Source organism: Ambystoma mexicanum, chromosome 13 (genome assembly GCF_040938575.1).
Source record: "Ambystoma mexicanum isolate Mex_15411 chromosome 13, UKY_AmexF1_1, whole genome shotgun sequence".
Classification (NCBI taxonomy): domain Eukaryota; kingdom Metazoa; phylum Chordata; class Amphibia; order Caudata; family Ambystomatidae; genus Ambystoma; species Ambystoma mexicanum.
The window spans coordinates 768,816,965-768,835,278 of record NC_090938.1 but is presented as its reverse complement, the minus strand read 5'-3'; the positions used below and the strand labels follow the sequence as shown (position 1 = coordinate 768,835,278).

The 18,314-nt window shown below is 50.1% G+C and overlaps 1 protein-coding gene across 1 annotated transcript in view; it reads right to left on the bottom strand.

The window, feature by feature from the left end:
- LOC138520548 (E3 ubiquitin-protein ligase TRIM39-like) overlaps window positions 1-3,514 on the bottom strand; it is a 45,742-nt gene extending 42,228 nt beyond the window's left edge. Inside the window, exon 1 of the mRNA XM_069632891.1 lies at window positions 3,021-3,514. Coding sequence (XP_069488992.1) covers window positions 3,021-3,434 — 414 coding nt within the window. The 5' untranslated portion in view covers window positions 3,435-3,514. The remainder of the gene's footprint in view (window positions 1-3,020) is intronic.
- Window positions 3,515-18,314: the final 14,800 nt, after the last annotated feature.

Here is an 18,314-nt window from a genome sequence, read left to right as displayed (position 1 = left end):
TAGCTGCTCCCATAGACTGGTTTACAATCCATAGCTCATACATCTTGGAAGGCACTCTGTTCATAGAGGTCCTAAGGTCATCAATGCTCATATCCTTTCTCCTCAGCAGACCCTCCTGCGGTGGGAGACTTATGGTCCCGAGACTTGCACCCTTAGCAGGAGCACCCACAGGGAGGCTTGGGATATCCACACATGGCACACGCACACGAGGTCATGTGTGAGGTCACATGCTGGGCACATGCCACGTTACTTGCATTGAGTAAAGGTTAAGCAGAAACCTTAACATTAACTATGATTTACTGTGAAAAGGCAACCCGGGGGGAGGAGAGGCTTTAACATGCATTATCGGCCCACACCCTGGTTATAGGCCAGAAGTGAAGCCACGGGCGTTGCATCTGGTACTGACACTAATGTACAGTAGACTCCCAGCACCACCTTCTTGCTAAGAACACATTTCACAGTGATTTACACTTAAATGGCCTGTCACTGTGAGATGTAAACAAAAAGAACCAAGCAATGGCAAAGCCAGTATCATTGGCTTTGTAATTGAGGAGGATATGTTTTATAGTCAACCCCCAATAGCCCAAAAAAGGCTTATCCTCCATCCTATGAGAGTTGAGCCGAACATGTCTATTCTTCCCCCGGCGTCGAGTAGCACCAGCCTCGCATGTGATGGGGCTGCGCCCCAGGGCTCCAACCATTGCCCATCTGCAGAGAGCTCGCCATTGGGTGAAGTGGGGGTGCAGTTGTGTAGCACCAACCTTGCGTGTGATGGGACTGTGCCCCAGGGCTGGGTCCAACCATTGCCCATCTGCAGAGAGCTTGCCATGTGGGGGGCTGCAGTTGAGCAGTGGGGAAAGAGGACTGGAGTCAGAAGAGGGGCTGCAGTCAAAAGAAGTGAGATTTTAGGGGTTCATTGGGGAAAAACCTCCATTTATGTATTTCCTTAAAGGAAGATCCTCATTGGAAGCCAGGCCACCGCTTTGCAAGTTTATGTGTTTAGGACCCACACCAACAATCTGCTGCTCTGACATGGAGTTAATATTGACATGTAAAGCTGCAGCAACTGTCCATGCAGAATTACTGCATGTCCTGTGGGATTCCATAATGGGGCATAGCATCTGCTGTGCAGTGCATTACTGACCAAGACATGCCACACACACACCCTGTCCTCTGTGGCAGCCTCCACACAGTATGAGATGCAAGGTCCCAAACATGCCAGACACACCATTGTACTGTTGGGCATCCTGGAACTCAGTAGGAGATTTAGGTTCCCAAGACATGCCACGTACACCCTATGTACTCTGTGGCAGCCTTTACTCATTCCGGTCCTAGCCTCGAAACTATGGAACTCACTACCTAATCCTCTCAGAGCTGAACCTACCTTCCCGGCCTTCAAGCGCAAAGTCAAAAACCTGGCTGTGTGCCCAAGACTTGCCTTGACCGTGCACCCATGAGCTACAACTTTACTGTTACCAGCCCTCTGTTATATCCTTTACTGTAATCTGTACATATACTGTATTTCTTTTATAACTTGTATATCTTTCTATAATGTGTATCTTCTCTCCTGATGCAATGCCTATATATTGCATTTCTCCTATATAATTTGTATATTTCGTATATTTTCTCCTAAAGCAATGACTGTACATACTTCACTGTTCTGTTTTTAGGCTTGTAACTAAGTGACGCGCCCGGATGCCCTGGGGCCTGGTGCGCTATATAAATAAAATAAATACTAAATACTAAACGAGATATGTGCGCCCAAGACTTGCCACTTACACCCCATGTACTCTTGGGCAGCCCCCACTCACCATGAGTTTAGGATCCCAAGACATGCAACATTCATCGCGTGTACTCTTGGGCAGTCTCCACCCAGCACCTGATTCTGAAACCAACGCATATCATGTACATAGGTTCTATCCATGGCATGTGTGCTCTCTGGGGGCGAGGGCATCGTGGGATATGTGGTTCCTGTCTGGTCACATATGCATCTTATACATTTGGTCAGCCTTATTCTGTGGCAACCCTTTGGTCCCCAGCTTGCCATATGAACATCGTGTGCTCTTGAGTATCTTACTATAGACCACACTATGACCTTTGTGAGCTCAGACCCTTCACATAATATGCATTGTGTGCCCTTAGTCAGCCTCCTATACGGCGTGCACCCTAAGGTCCCAGACCCGTCTAATGCACACTGTGGTACTTTGGACAGACTCTTTGATTCCTGCTCTTTAACATACTCTACTTGTGCTCCTGGGCACCCTTCTGAGGGTGCCTTTTGCCACCAGTCAAGTCACACACAGTGTGCTCTTGGGCCCTTCTTTATAGGACACACTGTGTGAGCTCTATGCTGCAGAGATACCTGCCACACACTCAGGTGTGTGGTTCTCTTCACTGTGCAGCTGCACGTCCTGGACCTCCACCTTTAGGGGTACACTGTGGCTATAATGAGTGCCATCATATCCACAACGTTACCCATCTTCCCCGGGAGACTGCCCCTCACGAGTCTCCTTGACCTACATACAGCACACATACTGTGTAATCCTGGACACTAGTGTCTGGAATGGGAAGCATTATGCACTGCCTCCTTTCGCCCCTGAGCCATAGTGCAAAAGAGCTATAGTGCAAACTATGCATTCCTGCACAGCCTCAGAAATAAAGAGCAGTGTGTGAGAACCCACCCATGTCCCAGACCTACAGCACACACACCATGTACTCCTGGGCAGCCACTGAAATGGGGAGGACTGAGTAAGAACCCATCCCCCTCCATGTCCCTACAGTACACATACCTTGTACTCCTGGACAGCCTCAGAAATGAAGAGTCTGTGAGAACCCCCCATGTCCCAGACCTACAGCACACACACCTTGTACTCCTGGGCAGCTGCTGGCATGGAGAGGACTGTGTAACCCCCACCCCCACCCCCATGTCCCTATAACACACATACCTTTTACTCCTGGGCAGCCTCAGAAATGAAGAGCACTGTGTTAGCACACAGCCCTTGTCCCTTTAGCAACCTTACCTTGTACTCCTGGGCAGCCTCTGGAATGGGGAGCACTGTGTGAGATCTGTGACCCTTGGATTCCCGGCAGATCACACAGATGGGTCTCTGGTCATCCTTGCAGAAGAGTTTCAGCTTCTCTTCATGTTCTCTGCACATATTCTCCTCCTGGGGGGTCGCATTGGGAAAGTGAAGCTGTTTTAACGTTTCCACCATGTTTGCCACTAGCCTGATGGGTCGGAGGGTTTTGTTCTGTGAGGTTTCCATGCACTGAGGGCAGGGGAAGTTTGCCTCCAGTGCCTCCCAGCACTGAGTGATGCAGGACAGGCAGAAGGCATGTCCACACTCCACAGACACCGGCTCTGTGAAGTATTCCAGGCATATGCAGCAGGTGGCCTCCTCCTTCAGGCTCTGGAGTGGGGCGGCTGCGGCCATGTTCAGCTATAACAAAAAAAGTGAAGTTAAGTTTCGTTTCTCATCAGAGCCCCTGAAGGGTGCGTGTCAGTCCTTCTCCTTCCTTACACACCCTGGAGGAGCGTGAGGTATTTACTGGCTGTGGGACATGCCTATCAAGCTCGGTGGGGGTGTCCTCAGTAGAGCAGGGACTGGTGTGGACTTGGAAAAAGAGTCCTTGGAAAATACTTTAGAAGAACCCCCATCCCCTATTACCGTGAGTAGGCAAGAGCAATCCCTGTCAGGGGGAGGATTTCCAGGGGTTCCCCCTGCATAAAGCTTTTAAAATGCAGTTTCAACCAATTATTTTCAAGCACATTTTTCCATATCGGGATTTTCCTATAATGTCTTCTTTTTGTCGTGTGTTTTCAAGCGCTATGAGTTGTAGAGCCGCTTCGGAGCACTGTCCAGAGTTAGCACCTTGAAACGCATTTGCCTCATGTTTAGCTTCATTATCTTGTGCCCCTTTATTGTGCAAATGGTGTCTTGTCACAAATTGTGGGTCTGCACAGTTTTTCCTGATTCCACTTCCGAGGTAATCCAATAAGCGACCCAGGCAGCAATGCTAGAGACAGGATGTATTTCCATGCAGCTGCTACCCAGGCAGCAATGCTAGAGGCAGGATGCCTTGCCATGCAGCTGCGACCCGGGCAGCAATGCTAGAGGCAGGATGCCTTGCATGCAGCTGCGATCCAGGCAGCAATGCTAGAGGCAGGATGCCTTGCCATGCAGCTGTGACCCAGGCAACAATGCCAGAGGCAGGATGCATTCCCATGCAGCTGCGACCCAGGCAGCAATGCTAGAGGCAGGGTGTATTCCCATGCAGCTGCGACCCAGGCAGCAATGCTAGGGCAGGAAGTATTCCCATGCAGCTGCGACCCAGGCAGCAATGCTAGAGGCAGGATGTATTCCCATGCAGCTACGACCCAGGCAGCAATGTTAGAGGCAGGATGCCTTGCATGCAGCTGCGACCCAGGCAGCAATGCTAGAGGCAGGATGCCTTGCCATGCAGCTGTGACCCAGGCAACAATGCCAGAGGCAGGATGTATTCCCATGCAGCTGCGACCCAGGCAGCGATGCTAGAGGCAGGGTGTATTCCCATGCAGCTGCGACCCAGGCAGCAATGCTAGAGGCGGGATGTATTCCCATGCAGTTGCGACCCTGGCAGCAATGCCAGAGGCGGGATGTTTTTCCATGCAGCTGCGACCCAGGCAGCAATGCTAGAGGCAGGATGTATTTCCATGCAGCTGGGACCCAGGCAGCAGTGCTAGAGGCAGGATGCATTCCCATGCAACTGCGACCCGGGCAGAAATGCTAAAGGCAGGATGTATTTCCATGCAGGTGCGACCCATGCAGCGATGCTAGAGGCAGGATGTATTCCCATGCAGCAGCAACCTGGGCAGCGATGCTAGAGGCAGGATGTATTTGCATGCAGCTGCGACCCAGGCAGCGGTGCTAGAGTCGGGATATATTCCCATGCAGCTGCGACCCAGGCAGAAATGCTGGAGGCAGGGTGTTTTCCCATGCAGCTGTGACCTAGGCAGCGATGCTAGAGGCAGGATGCATTTTCATGCAGCTGCGACCCAGGCAGCAATGCTAGAGGCAGGATGTATTCCCATGCAGCTGCGACCCAGGCAGCGATGCTAGAAGCGGGATGCATTTCCATGCAGCTGCGACCCAGTCAGCAATGCTAGAGGCAGGGTGTTTTCCCATGCTGCTGCGACCTAGGCAGCGATGCTAGAGGCAGAATGCATTTCCATGCAGCTGCGACCCAGGCAGCAATGCTAGAGGCAGGATGTATTCCCATGCAGCTGCGACCAAGGCAGCGATGCTAGAAGCGGGATGCATTTCCATGCAGCTGCGACCCAGTCAGCAATGCTAGAGGCGGAATGTATTCCCATGCAGCAGCGACCCAGGCAGCAATGCTAGAGGCGGGATGTATTTCCATGCAGTTGCGACCCTGGCAGCAATGCCAGAGGCGGGATGTTTTTCCATGCAGCTGCGACCCAGGCAGCAATGCTATAGGCAGGATGTATTTCCATGCAGCTGGGACCCCGGTAGCAGTGCTAGACGCAGGATGCATTCCCATGCAGCTGCGACCTGGGCAGAAATGCTAAAGGCAGGATGTATTTCCATGCAGCTGCGACCCATGCAGCGATGCTAGAGGCAGGATGTATTCCCATGCAGCAGCAACCTGGGCAGCAATGCTAGAGGCAGGATGTATTTGCATGCAGCTGCGACCCAGGCAGTGGTGCTAGAGTCGGCATGTATTCCCATGCAGCTGCAACCCAGGCAGCGATGCTAGAAGCGGGATGCATTTCCATGCAGCTGTGACCCAGTCAGCAATGCTAGAGGCGGAATGTATTCCCATGCAGCTGCAACCCAGGCAGCAATGCTAGAGGCGGGATGTATTCCCATGCAGCTGCGACGCAGGCAGCAATGCCAGAGGCAGAATGTATTTCCATGCAGCTGCGACCCGGGCAGCAATGCTAGAGACGGAATGTATTCCGATGCAGCTGCGACCCAGGCAGCAATGCCAGAGGTGGGATGTATTTCCATGCAGCTGCGACCCAGGCAGCAATGCTAGAGGCGGGATGTATTTCCCTGCAGCTGCGACCCGAGCAGCAATTTTAGAGGCAGGATGTATTTCCATGCAGTTGCGACCCAGGCAACAATGCTAGAGGCGGGATGTATTTCCATGCAGCTGTGACCCGAGCAGCAATGCTAGAGGCAGGATGTATTTCCATGCAGTTGCGACCCGGGCAGCAGTGCTAGAGGCGGGATGTATTTCCATGCAGCTGCGACCCAGGCAGCAATGCTAGATGCAGGATGTATTTCCCTGCAGCTGCGACCCAGGCAGCAGTGCTAGAGGCAGGATGTATTCCCATGCAGCTGCGACCCAGGCAGCAATGCCAGAGGCAGATGCATTTCCCTGCAGCTGTGACCCAGGCAGCAATGCTAGAGGCAGGATTTATTTCCATGCAGCAGCGACCCAGGCAGCAATGCCAGAGGCAGGATGTATTTCCATGCAGCTGGGACCCAGGCAACACTGCTAGAGGCAGGATGCATTCCCATGCAGCTGCGACCCGGGCAGAAATGCTAGAGGCAGGATGTATTCCCATGCAGATGCGACCCGGGCAGTGATGATAGAGGCAGGATGTATTTCCATGCAGCTGCGACCCGGGCAGAAATGCTAGAGGCAGGATGTATTTCCATGCAGCTGCGACCCAGGCAGCAATGCTAGAGGCGGGATGTATTTCCATGCAGCTGCGACCCATGCAGCAATGCTAGAGGCAGGATGTATTCCCATGCATCAGTGACCTGGGCAGCAATGATAGGGGTAGGATGTATTTCCATGCAGCTGTGACCCAGGCAGCGATGCTAGAGGCGGGATGTATTCCCATGCAGCTGCGACCCATGCAGCGATGCTAGAGGCGGGATGTATTCCCATGTAGCTGTGACCCATGCAGCAATGCTAGAGGCAGGGTGTATTCCCATGCAGCTGCAGCTCAGGCAGCGATGCTAGAGGCAGGATTTATTTCCATGCAGCTGCGACCCAGGCAGCAATGCTAGAGGCAGGATGTATTCCCATGCAGATGCGACCCGGGCAGTGATGATAGAGGCAGGATGTATTTCCATGCAGCTGCGACCCATGCAGCAATGCTAGAGGCAGGATGTATTCCCATGCATCAGCGACCTGGGCAGCAATGATAGGGGTAGGATGTATTTCCATGCAGCTGTGACCCAGGCAGCGATGCTAGAGGCGGGATGTATTCCCATGCAGCTGCAGCCCAGGCAGCGATGCTAGAGGCAGGATTTATTTCCATGCAGCTGCGACCCAGGCAGCAATGCTAGAGGCAGGATGTATTCCCATGCAGCTGCAGCCCAGGCAGCGATGCTAGAGGCAGGATTTTTTTCCATGCAGCTGCGACCCAGGCAGCAATGCTAGAGGCATGATGTATTCCCATGCAGCTGCGACCCAGGCAGCGATGCTAGAGGCAGGATGTATTTCCATGCAGCTGCAACCCAGGCAGCAATGCTAGAGGCAGGATATTCACATGCAGCTGCCACGCAGGCAGCAATGCTAGAGACAGGATGTATTTGCATACAGCTGTGCAGAAATAGAGAAACTGGCAGAGTATCACTGTCCCAAAAATATGGTCGCCAAGCACAAAAACATCAGGGTTTTTATGGGGTTTCACACAATGAGGCTTATACAGAAAAGTCAGTAAGATATTACATTAACGATGAACTTCCTAACAGCATCCTTGCCACTTCGGAGGGCTTGGTTTTGCAGCTGCATATGAGACCTGCACTATTTGCTTAGCCTAGCCACATGATATAGACCACCATTGACAGCGGACAGATGCAACAAGACCTCATCTGGGGTCTAGCACCCATGTGATTCCAGTTCTGGGTCTCAGGCACCTAAACATGCCTTCTTTGGTGTTGTCTAACATGTCACTGGGAGCACCAGCACCCGGGCAGAGGCTAATGTCCTGCTTGCATTGCATTGTGGGATTTCCTGTATATTCTAAATAATCCCACTTCTCGCTGCGCGACCTCCAAAACATGACTGTGATTTTGCTCTGCCTGCTGCTCCTGTACATTCAGGGCCTCTCAGAAATAAAACATTGTCTGTTTCAACAGCGTCCCCACGTGTGTGCTCTAAGCACTACTCTTCCAAATATTTTATTTCATTCATTGCATTTTCTTATGTGATGGGGTAAGGAACCTGGCCCTGTCAAGAGGGGATGTGGACCCCTCTCAGCCTGGGGTGGGTGGTCTACCAGGGTTTTCACCAGGGCCAGTCCCACCTCATAGGTGGACTGTGAGAGCTGGGAGGGTCCCTGTCCCTTCCACATGTGCCAGTATGTCTGAAATGAGTACCACCTTTTCTTGCCCCATACCTCTATTGCACAATCTGCTGGACAGTCTTTCTTTTTGTCCCATAGGTATACCTTTCCCAGAAGGCAAAGTGGTGGAAGAAAGAACGAGCAACCCCACCTGGAGAGAGACAGCGAGAAATGATGAACCGGCAGAGCATTCCCTGCATCAAAGTAACAATTCCAGTGCAACACAGACCTGCATTCTACCTTCAACAGGACTGTGGAGTGGCCCGCACCTTGAGGTGGCGATCCCACCGCCCTGTGCAGCACAGACCTGCATTCTACCTTCAACAGGACTGTGGAGTGGCCCGCACCTTGAGGTGGCGATCCCAGCGCTCTGTGCGCCACAGACACTCAGTTTCCCTGCAACAGGAACGCAGAGCGAAGCAGCGATCCCAGTGCTCTATGTACCACAGACATTAAATATACCTGTAACGGTGCCATGGAACGGTCCATACAGCCACGTGGCTATCACAATTCTCAGCCCATTACGAACTGGGACATTGCCTTTGTTGAGAGCAGGCCTCCATTCCTGAATACTAGCGGACATGTGTTCAAAAAGGGGGCGGGGCTTAACACCCATTATATGTCTTTGCTTAACTGTAATGCCACCCCTGGGGGGAAGAAAGACAGTGATTGGCCCAGGGAACGAGCTCTGGAAGTGACCCAATGGAGGGGAAAGGAGGAGGATAAAAGGCATACATGGAACAGGACGGTGTGTTTGTTTGGATGAAGTCAAGGGAGGAGAAGGAGGACCAAAAGACAAAGTGGAGGAAGGACAGTGCAGAGGAGACTGTAGAAGGATTGCTGAAGTGTGCAAGGTGAGGTATTGGTTGGTGAGAAAAAGTGGCACTTGTGTGCGTGCAAGGCGCGAGAGTGAGACTATCAGAGTAGGGGTGAGTGAGAGTGAATAAGAAGGTAACTGGGGGAGTGAAAGGAGAGTGACTGTGGGAGAAGGTGTGGGTGGAGTGGAGACTCTTAGTAGATGGGGAGGGCAGAGTAGTAGTAATGGGGAGAGTAGTGATAGAAAGGAGGAGGAGAATAGGAGTAGCAAGAGAACATTAGTAGGACAGGAGGAGAGAGAGATAAAGAGGGAGAGACAAAGGAGAGTGGAAGAAAGAAGGGGAGGAGGGTAGGAGGTAAGGCGAGAAAGGATAGAACATCAGGGCCAGGAGTACAAAGGCGTGAAAGGAAAAGACCAAGTGGGACCCGAGTGTCTGGAAGGCATATCTTCTTGTAGAAATGATATTGTATGACCTTGGTTAGGTGTCACCTAGATTGTTCCCATGGGGAGTTAGATGGAAAGGGTGTTTGCTCTTAGGCCATCACAAGCAGGCAGGCAGAGGCAGTAGAGGTCACCGATCTCTAGAGGCCATCCTGGTATTCAAGGACATCTGGGCTAAAGAGAAAACCTCCCACACTAGATGAGAGAGAGGGAAAGCCCTAAGCAATCCCCTTTGCACTTTCTCTAATAAAAACCTTTGAAATGTCATGGAGAGTTGGTAACCCCCTTCTAAGAACAGCATGGCTGTTCTGAATACGCTTTATTATATACCTCCCAAACCAGCGCTGTACATGACTAGCGCCCCCTGGAAGGCTGGCATTCCATGACCCACCTGGGCCATGTAATAATCCCTGTAAAGGGAAGGGTCCCCGTCGTTTTTCACCACCACCATAAGAAGTCAAAACTCTTACAAGGTCGCAGGTGTAGTTTCATGATCACCTTTCCAAACTTGAATGAGATGGATGATGCCTGGTCATCCATTATCACGCTGTTGATAGTGTCAAAATGGCCTTTACACACCAGCACATAGTCTCTTTTGATATACTGAATATTCATAACGCCATTGCTTAACCCCTTGATTGGCATGATCCTGAGCAGGGGCGCGTTACTGTCACCCACCCTCTGAGATTCTACAATGTCACCGTACAGAAGAGAGGGTGGTACCCCCCGTTAATATCCGCACAGGTTTTGTATTGAGGATCATATTCACCTGTGTTCTGTACCGTTCCCAGAACCCTAAAGAGTTTCCCAGCACAGGTGAATTTGCTACCTTGGTCAGGCCTTATAAGAAATACTTTCCTTAAGTAGGTGTCTAGAGTCAGTTTGATATGGCTTTGCGTTGCAATGTCTGCCAGCCTCTTGTTGATGCTCGTTATGACGTTGGATACGCTCTTGTAATACCCATGAGGGAATGAGCCATGACATATTTCCAAAGGATTTTCACAGCGGATTGTGAATTCCACTTTGCTTCTGGAAAAAGTGTCCCAGGTGTGGGGATACTGTACCTCTGTTAAGGCAACTTCCCAGAATCCCTTTTTTAAAATAAATCTTTATTTTTCTGTTTTCAAATCACGTTACATCAAAACTTGCCGGCCAATCCATCAACATAGTCAAACTTTTATACCAACCTCCCCCGCGTCCCTCTCCCTTTCCTCCCCTCTGAGTGCAGGTGCTATTGAATACCATGAGGTAGTCAATCGGCTAGCAATCACCCCCTATACTCATCCTTCAACATTGATAGGACCGCAATACCTGTCTCACCCTTTGTGAAAACACTTGGCGTGTATCTGGATGCTTCACTTTCCCTATCACGGCAAGTTAACGCCATTGCCTCCTCTGCCGCATACAATAGCAAACTAATCAACGCCTCCAGACCATTCCTCTCTACTGATAGCTGCTTGACTATAGCCCGAGCCACCATAGGATCAATGCTCGACTATTGCAATGCCCTCTTTGCAGGTACTACTGATATCAGTGTTCGGAAAATGCAGGTTATACAGAATAACGCACTCAGAGCCGCGCTTAATATTCCTAAAGCTGATCATATCACTGCGGCAAGAAAAAATGTCCACTTGCTCCCTATCCGTGAGCGGGTCCTTTTAAAAACGCTTTCCATCACGCATAGATGCCTATCCAAAGATGCCCCACCTTACTTATCACAAAAAAATCACAAAAACATCCTCTGGCAGACCGACCAGAGCAGCTATGCCCGCCGCATCATTCAGCCCAAATACAAGCGGTCCAAAGCTGGAGGATCTAGCTCCTCAGTAATCGCGTCCAAACAATGGAACTTACGCCGCTTACCCTGCGGGCCGAACAGTCTTATTGGACCTTCAGGAAAGCGCTAAAAAGGTTGATGTTCTCCTAACGCTGACTACTATGGCTCCTTCCTCTGTGAGGTATGTCCATAAACCCATGATGTCTGACGAACACTCATGTAAATAATGCTCTCTTCTGTATTCTGTACACATGAGTCACTGGTTTATGTAACAGCGCCTTGATGCCCAAAGGCTTAGCGCACTCTATAAATGTAAAAGTATAGAAATACATATCCACCTAATGGACATATCTTAATAGTTTTCCAGATTCAGCAATCTCTACTGCGCTGCCCAATAGTATGTACGCAGGTCCAGAAGTACGACCCCTTCCATTTCTTTGGGTAGAATTAATGTCTCATAAGCCTCCCTCTGTGTTTTGCCCTGCCATAGAAAACACAACATTCGTCCCTTTATGTCCCCCAACATCGATTCTAGTATCTTAATCAGCAACATTTAGAACAAATAAAGAACCCTGGTTAGGAAATTAATTTTCAGGGCACTAAGCCGCCCCCTCCAAGAGAGAGTTAGCTTACCCCGCAGGCCCATTTCATTACACAAAGACCCAAACAATGGGGGGAAGCTCGGTTCACAGAGGCCCTCAAGAGACTGGGTGACCTTAACCCCGAGATGTTCTCAAGGCGGACCTCCAGCATCAAAGGCTCCAGGGTGGCCATATCCCTGTCCGCGTCTCCATCCAATGGGAAAATAACCAATTTGCTTCTATAAATTTCAAAACCCAAGAATGACCCATATTCTTCAATGATTTCAAACACAGCCGGAACTGATCTGCAGGGGTTCTTCAGGTGTAGAAGAATATCATCCGCATACACCCCCAACTTGAACTCCTTATCACCACCTACACACCCTCTGCCCGAGGCGAGGCCCGGATCCTTTCCCATAATGATTCCAGAGAGAGAGAGAGAACAGCCTCGGAGACAGCGGACAGCCTTGTCTCGTCCCTCTGTGTAGGCCAAATCATCCCGAGACATTCCCATTTACTGCAACTCTCGCACCTGGGTCAGTGTAAATAGCCCTTATCCCATTGAGAACACTACTCCCAAACCCACGTTTCCCCAGGACTGCATACATGAACTCCCACCCTATCGAACACATTCTCCGCGTCCAGAGGAGGAGCGCTAGGTTTCCCCCCTTTCCCCTCGCCAGATCCATTAGGGTCAGCGTCTTTCGCAGCATATCCACCCCTACCTCCTCGTAATAAACGCCACCTGGTCTGGATGAACCAGGTGCAGCATGACCTGTTCAAATCTTGATGCTGTAATAAACACTGTCGAGATAAGGACACGGCACAGCGATCTGGCAGTACCTTGCCGGGCTCCTTCCGGTATCGTGGCGAATTACAGTACTGCAGGCAGCGGTCTAGTGTTGCAAGCAGCGACCAACCTTTCCAGGGCCACGCCCCTCTACGCACGCAACGCTTATCACGAGACGGCGACGGCAGTTCAGTGCGTTGCTACTCTCCACAGAGTTCTGAGACGCTTCGTGAGTTCGAACACTAACTATTTACTATTTGTTCTTCCTCATACTTAGAATTACCTTTTTAGCTCCTCTGTCCTGATAGACACTTTAACCCTTGTTCTGGCTTTCGTCCATATATGTGTTCCTAGCTTTCGGCAGAAGAATCCCTTCCTCACTTCCGAATCCCTCTGCCGGCACTTCAGGGCGGAGACGCCTCCTTTAACCACCAACGCTCACTGAGCGGGTACGTCTTTTCATATTCTTTCCCGCTGCTCTCTCTTGGTACAGTGGGGGGAGATCTTGTACCTTCACAGGTATCTCATGCCTTGTTTTCCTTCAGGCAAAAGCTTCATCTCATCTGTCGTGATTATATACTCCGACCCACGTTCGGAGCAGAGCCTTACTCACCATTTTATTCCGAGGGTAAGATTCCTTACGAATATCTAAGTCAGTTCAACTCCCTCTGCTACCAGGTTCATATTTTTCTGTTTTGTCCACAGTCTTCTGGTTAGTTCCTACTAACATCCCGGGTCTAAAATCGGGGGACACTCTTTTCCTCACTCAAGGCTTATCTCTGGCTAGTTTTGGGTAAGCCTCCATTTCTTCTTTCTTAACTCCATTTCTCAGTTTATGAATGTGTTGTGGGTAATCTTAAATATCCTCTTATATTATTATCCAGCTCCAGTAGTCCTTACTGATTGCACAAAGATCATTTACTACATTGAGAAGTAACATCCCGATCATCTGGAACCTCCCCGGGGAGCAGCTATCTGGACGCCTCGAACCCCAGCAGCTCTTCTCGGCACAGGGTTTTTTCCCCCTACGGGGGTTTTCCCTGGAGGGCTCACCCCTGGCCTGGACTTTTCGTGTTCCGGCCGGTGGAGAGGCTTCTAGGTATTTCCTCATTTTCGCCATAAATCGCCGGGAAAGGACTCAGGTAGGTGTTTTCTGTGTACTTTCTGGCCGTGTTAAAATATTTATGTGACAACCATTACAGATGCAAGCGTCCTGGTAAAACTGCTCACGTCCACTTTAAGCAATGATATTGGCCTGTACGATGCACACCTTTTAGGATCTTTTTCCGCTTGTGGTATAACTGCAACCAAAGCTTGACAAAACATGGGGGGGCCTTCCAGTTTCCAAAACTGAATTACACAGTTTCACTAAAAACGGTGTAAGGAAGGCATGGCATCAACAGTAAGACAGACACAAGTGACCACAGTTCAAGAGTGCTTATTGAACTTCAAAAGGGTTTGATAAATACCTATCTAAACCTATATCTAAAGATGGGAGCAAGCTACGACCATCAAATAATAATAACGCAATCCTAGTGGTGTCTTTGTCAAAATAAAAGGGCCTATACGAAAACAAAACTATTGTCAATCCTTACCCCTTAATACAAATAGTGTGGGGAACAATGTTATGAAAAGGAAGAAGTGTTCAAAATGATATGTCAGGTTGTTCAGGCCGTTGGCCTCCCTTCCCCACGTTTTCAGCACGGGACAAGGCGGTTCACTCGAGCGTAGCACAGTCTATGGCTTCTTTAGCACGAGGATACAGTTCAAAAACAATAAGTTCTTCTGCTTCTTTGATTTGCACAAGTATTCACTTCAGGTGATTTACTATTCACCCCAGATCCCCCTCATCCGGGCTCAGATCCCTTTAACAAAATGTTCGTAGTATACTCTTTTTTACAGGCAACGCACGGTTCACCCCGGATCCCCTCAGCTGGGCTCAGATTCCTTATAACACATACAATTAGTCTCCCTTAGCCAGGCTCGGACTAATCTCACTTTCACATCAAATATCGAAGACTTTCGAATGTGCACAGGGTTTGGCTTGACCCGTTGCAGGACCACTTCGATTTCACAATTCCTCTTGTTTTAACCTTTGTCACCTTTTCATTGGATACCTAACAGAGACTTTCGAATGAGCACCCACGTGGTGCCAGACCACTCAGTCTATGGTATCGTATCTTAGCTTCAAAGTTCCATCACTCATCTACTATTTTAATTATATTCGTGTCGCTCGCCACATTCATTTCATGCACTGTTCTCTTCAATATTCTTTACACAATGTTGCCGCTTGCAACCTTGGTTACCACACAGACCGGTTTGGTATCAGTCTCCCCAACTCACCGGCTATGCTGGCTTCACTGGTGCTGCTTTGGTGTAGGAGCCAAGGACAGTACCAAAGCGGCAATGGATTCTCCCCGCCTTGACTGTCGAGACGGGAGAGCCCCGGATACCTCAGACACACCATACAGGATTCTTCAGCTTTGATTCCAGGTCTTATGTTTCTTATTCTCGAAGGCTCAGGAAAGATACTGGCTTTCGGTGAAAAGGTCAAGGGCACTTAAGTACTTGCAATCCTCTTCGGTCTTGCCGTCTTCCACCTTGCATTAAACTGCCATCTTGGAACTGCTGCTTCCTCGTGCGATTTGCCTTGCTCAGAGTGTCCTTTCATGCTCCGCCTTTTATCTGTGTGGTGAAGTGTGATGGAAGTCAGGTGTGTGTAATGATCAGTAATTGCCTGACCCTGCCTGACCATTGTAGTGGGACATGTCAGGTATACAGCTCGGGTGTTAGTCCGTTTTCTTTCAAGGAGCTGTCCATGGGAAAGTGTTTGTGTCGGAAATGGGGGGGTGGATGAATTCCTAAGTAGCCTACCGGTTAGGATGGGGTAAAGGTGTTACAGGGAAGGGGGTACCGCGTTTCGTCATCCGGTGTCCCACTTCCACTCCCAGAAGACCCCTCATACAGGTGATCCTCCTGCACTGGTCCACCACCAGGAACTGGATCCAAAGACGATGGCCGTGTCCTGCCCACCTGGATGACAGATCCCCGGGGCCTAGCGGGTGAGACACCTTCAGGTTTCTCACAACAGGCCACTCAATGGTGTGAATTACTTGTGAAACCTAATTGTGAAACCATCATCCCCGGGTGCCTTGCCTGTGCACATTTTGGATATGGCTCTCTGGATCTCTTCCTGAGTGAAAGAGGCTTCCAACAATTGTACCATCTCTGAACTCAACCTCGGAAGGGGAGTATCTCTCAAATACTGATCAACTTGCCGATATCCATCACCGATTGAACACCATAGAGGGCCCCATAAAATGCTGCAAAACCCTGCAGAAGCTCACCGGCTTAGAGCTCAACCCTCCCTCCGGCATCTCTATTTCCTCCACGCATCTCTCAGCTCGATGCGACCTGAGCCTGGCCACCAACAGCGAGACAGCCAAATCCCCATTCTCATAAAACCTTTGTTTCAGAATCTGCAATTCCCAAACCACATCTCTGGTCTCCAGATGCTTGAGCTCCCACCTCTTCCCCCTTACTTCAGCAAGAGGACCTAGCTCCACAACCTTTGAACTTTGGATTCTTCCTTCGAGGACCTCTATCTCTTGACGTAATGTGTCTCCCAATAACAATCTTTACCTCTTTCTTCTCGCCCCCTCCCTAATCAACAGGCGCCTCCATGTTGCCTTTGCCGCCTCCCAGACCGTGCAGGTATCCACCGCCCCAGTATCATTAACATCAAGATATTCGCTATACCTCTCTGCATTTCATCTGCGAAAACTACGTCCCTTCAGAGGGAGTCATTACTCCTCTACACTGTGTCACGTGAGTTCAAGCCACACATTACAACCTCTGTAACCACCAAATCATGATTCGACCACCCAGTCGGAACCGATTCACAAGATACAACCTATCCCAGTAATTCCCTAGCCACACACAAGTAATAAATCCATGTATATGTTCCATGGGGTGTAAGGGGCAAGTATAACCCCCTATGCTAGGATTATTCCATCTACACACATCCTACTCTAACTCCTTCCGCGAGCCTCCTTCCCGTAGCACCCTCCTATCCAGGTCCGGGTCCTCCCACATATTGAAATCTCCCCCTATCAACAACCGCCCCTGTGTCTCTTTCAGGATCAAATGAAAGGCGTCGCTACAAAAGGCAGCTTGGCCCTGATTAGGGGAATATACTGTTGCCACCACCATATTGACCCCTCCTATGCAACATTTAACCACCAGAACCCGTCCTTCCTTTGCCCTTGTCACCTGCGGGTCAATCACTCTCAACCTTTTATGAAACAATGGGCCTCATTACAATGGTGCCGGTCCAGAAAACAGCGGATTACCGGCACTGTTGTTTCCGGACCGGCACACTACAACTCAGACCTGCTGGGCGGGATGGCATCCACTCGCAGAGTTCTCACGGGAGCTTCTGTTAACGATGCCAGTGCTCCTGTGTCCCCATTCCCATGGAGTCGTGTAGGACTCCATGGGAATGGGACTAACAAAATTGCTGGCGCCTGACTTCCCGGCCGCCGGTTTTAACAGCATGGTTGCCGCCGGGCCCGTAATGAGGCCCACTATGCCCACACACCCCTTTATCAATTCTCCTGAAGCCCAGTAGGACTGCCCTATGAGCGTGCACAGGATGCGTCCTTCCTCCCCAGTCAAGAGCCTCATTTCCTGGAACATCAGTATGTCCAAACCCAACCTCCGAACATTCACAAGCAGCTAGAGGCTGGTTAGTTGGGTAATTCAGGCCTTATACCTAAGTCTCCTGCGGTGTCCCTCATGGCTCTTGTGTCTCCCCAACTCTTTACAACATTGACACCAAACCCCTTTTCGACCTCATTGACTCTCTGGGCATCTCTTATACTAACTATGCTGACGACACCCAGATCATTATCCCCCCTCTCAGGAATCTATGACCAGGACGCTAAACACATCAACACCATTTATGACACCATTCAAGCTTGGATGGCCTTACAGCAACTCTGCTTAAACGATGAAAAAACTGAAATCCTGATTGTAAGCCCTCACTCACGCCTTGCCAAACCCGACCCTAGAGTCCACTCTTTCACCATTGATGCCTGCCCTATCCTGGTGTCTACCTCTGTCAAAACACTTGGCGTTTACTTGGACGCTAGTCTCAGCATGACACGCCAAGTCAACGCAATTGCATCCTCAACAGCCCACACCACCAAACTACTGGTAGCCGCTAACCACCTCCTCTCCGAAGAGGACCACTTGACTATTGCCAGGGCAGTATTGGCACCCCGCTGTATTATTGCAACTGCCTCTTCGCTGGCACTGCAGAATATAACCTCTTGAAACTCCAGTCCATCCAGAATAACGCTATCCGAGCAGCTCTGGGTCTAGCAAAGAGGGACCATGTCTCAGCCCATAAAAAAGCAGCACACTGGCTACCTATCAAAGACAGAATCAACTTCAAAATACTCTCCATAACGCACCAATGCCTCACCAACACAGCACCTATCTACCTCTCTCAACGGATAGCCAAGACCAAGTCCACCCGAACTACAAGATCTCCCTAGTGCAACCTTCAGGGCCACTCTGTATTTCAAATGTAGAAG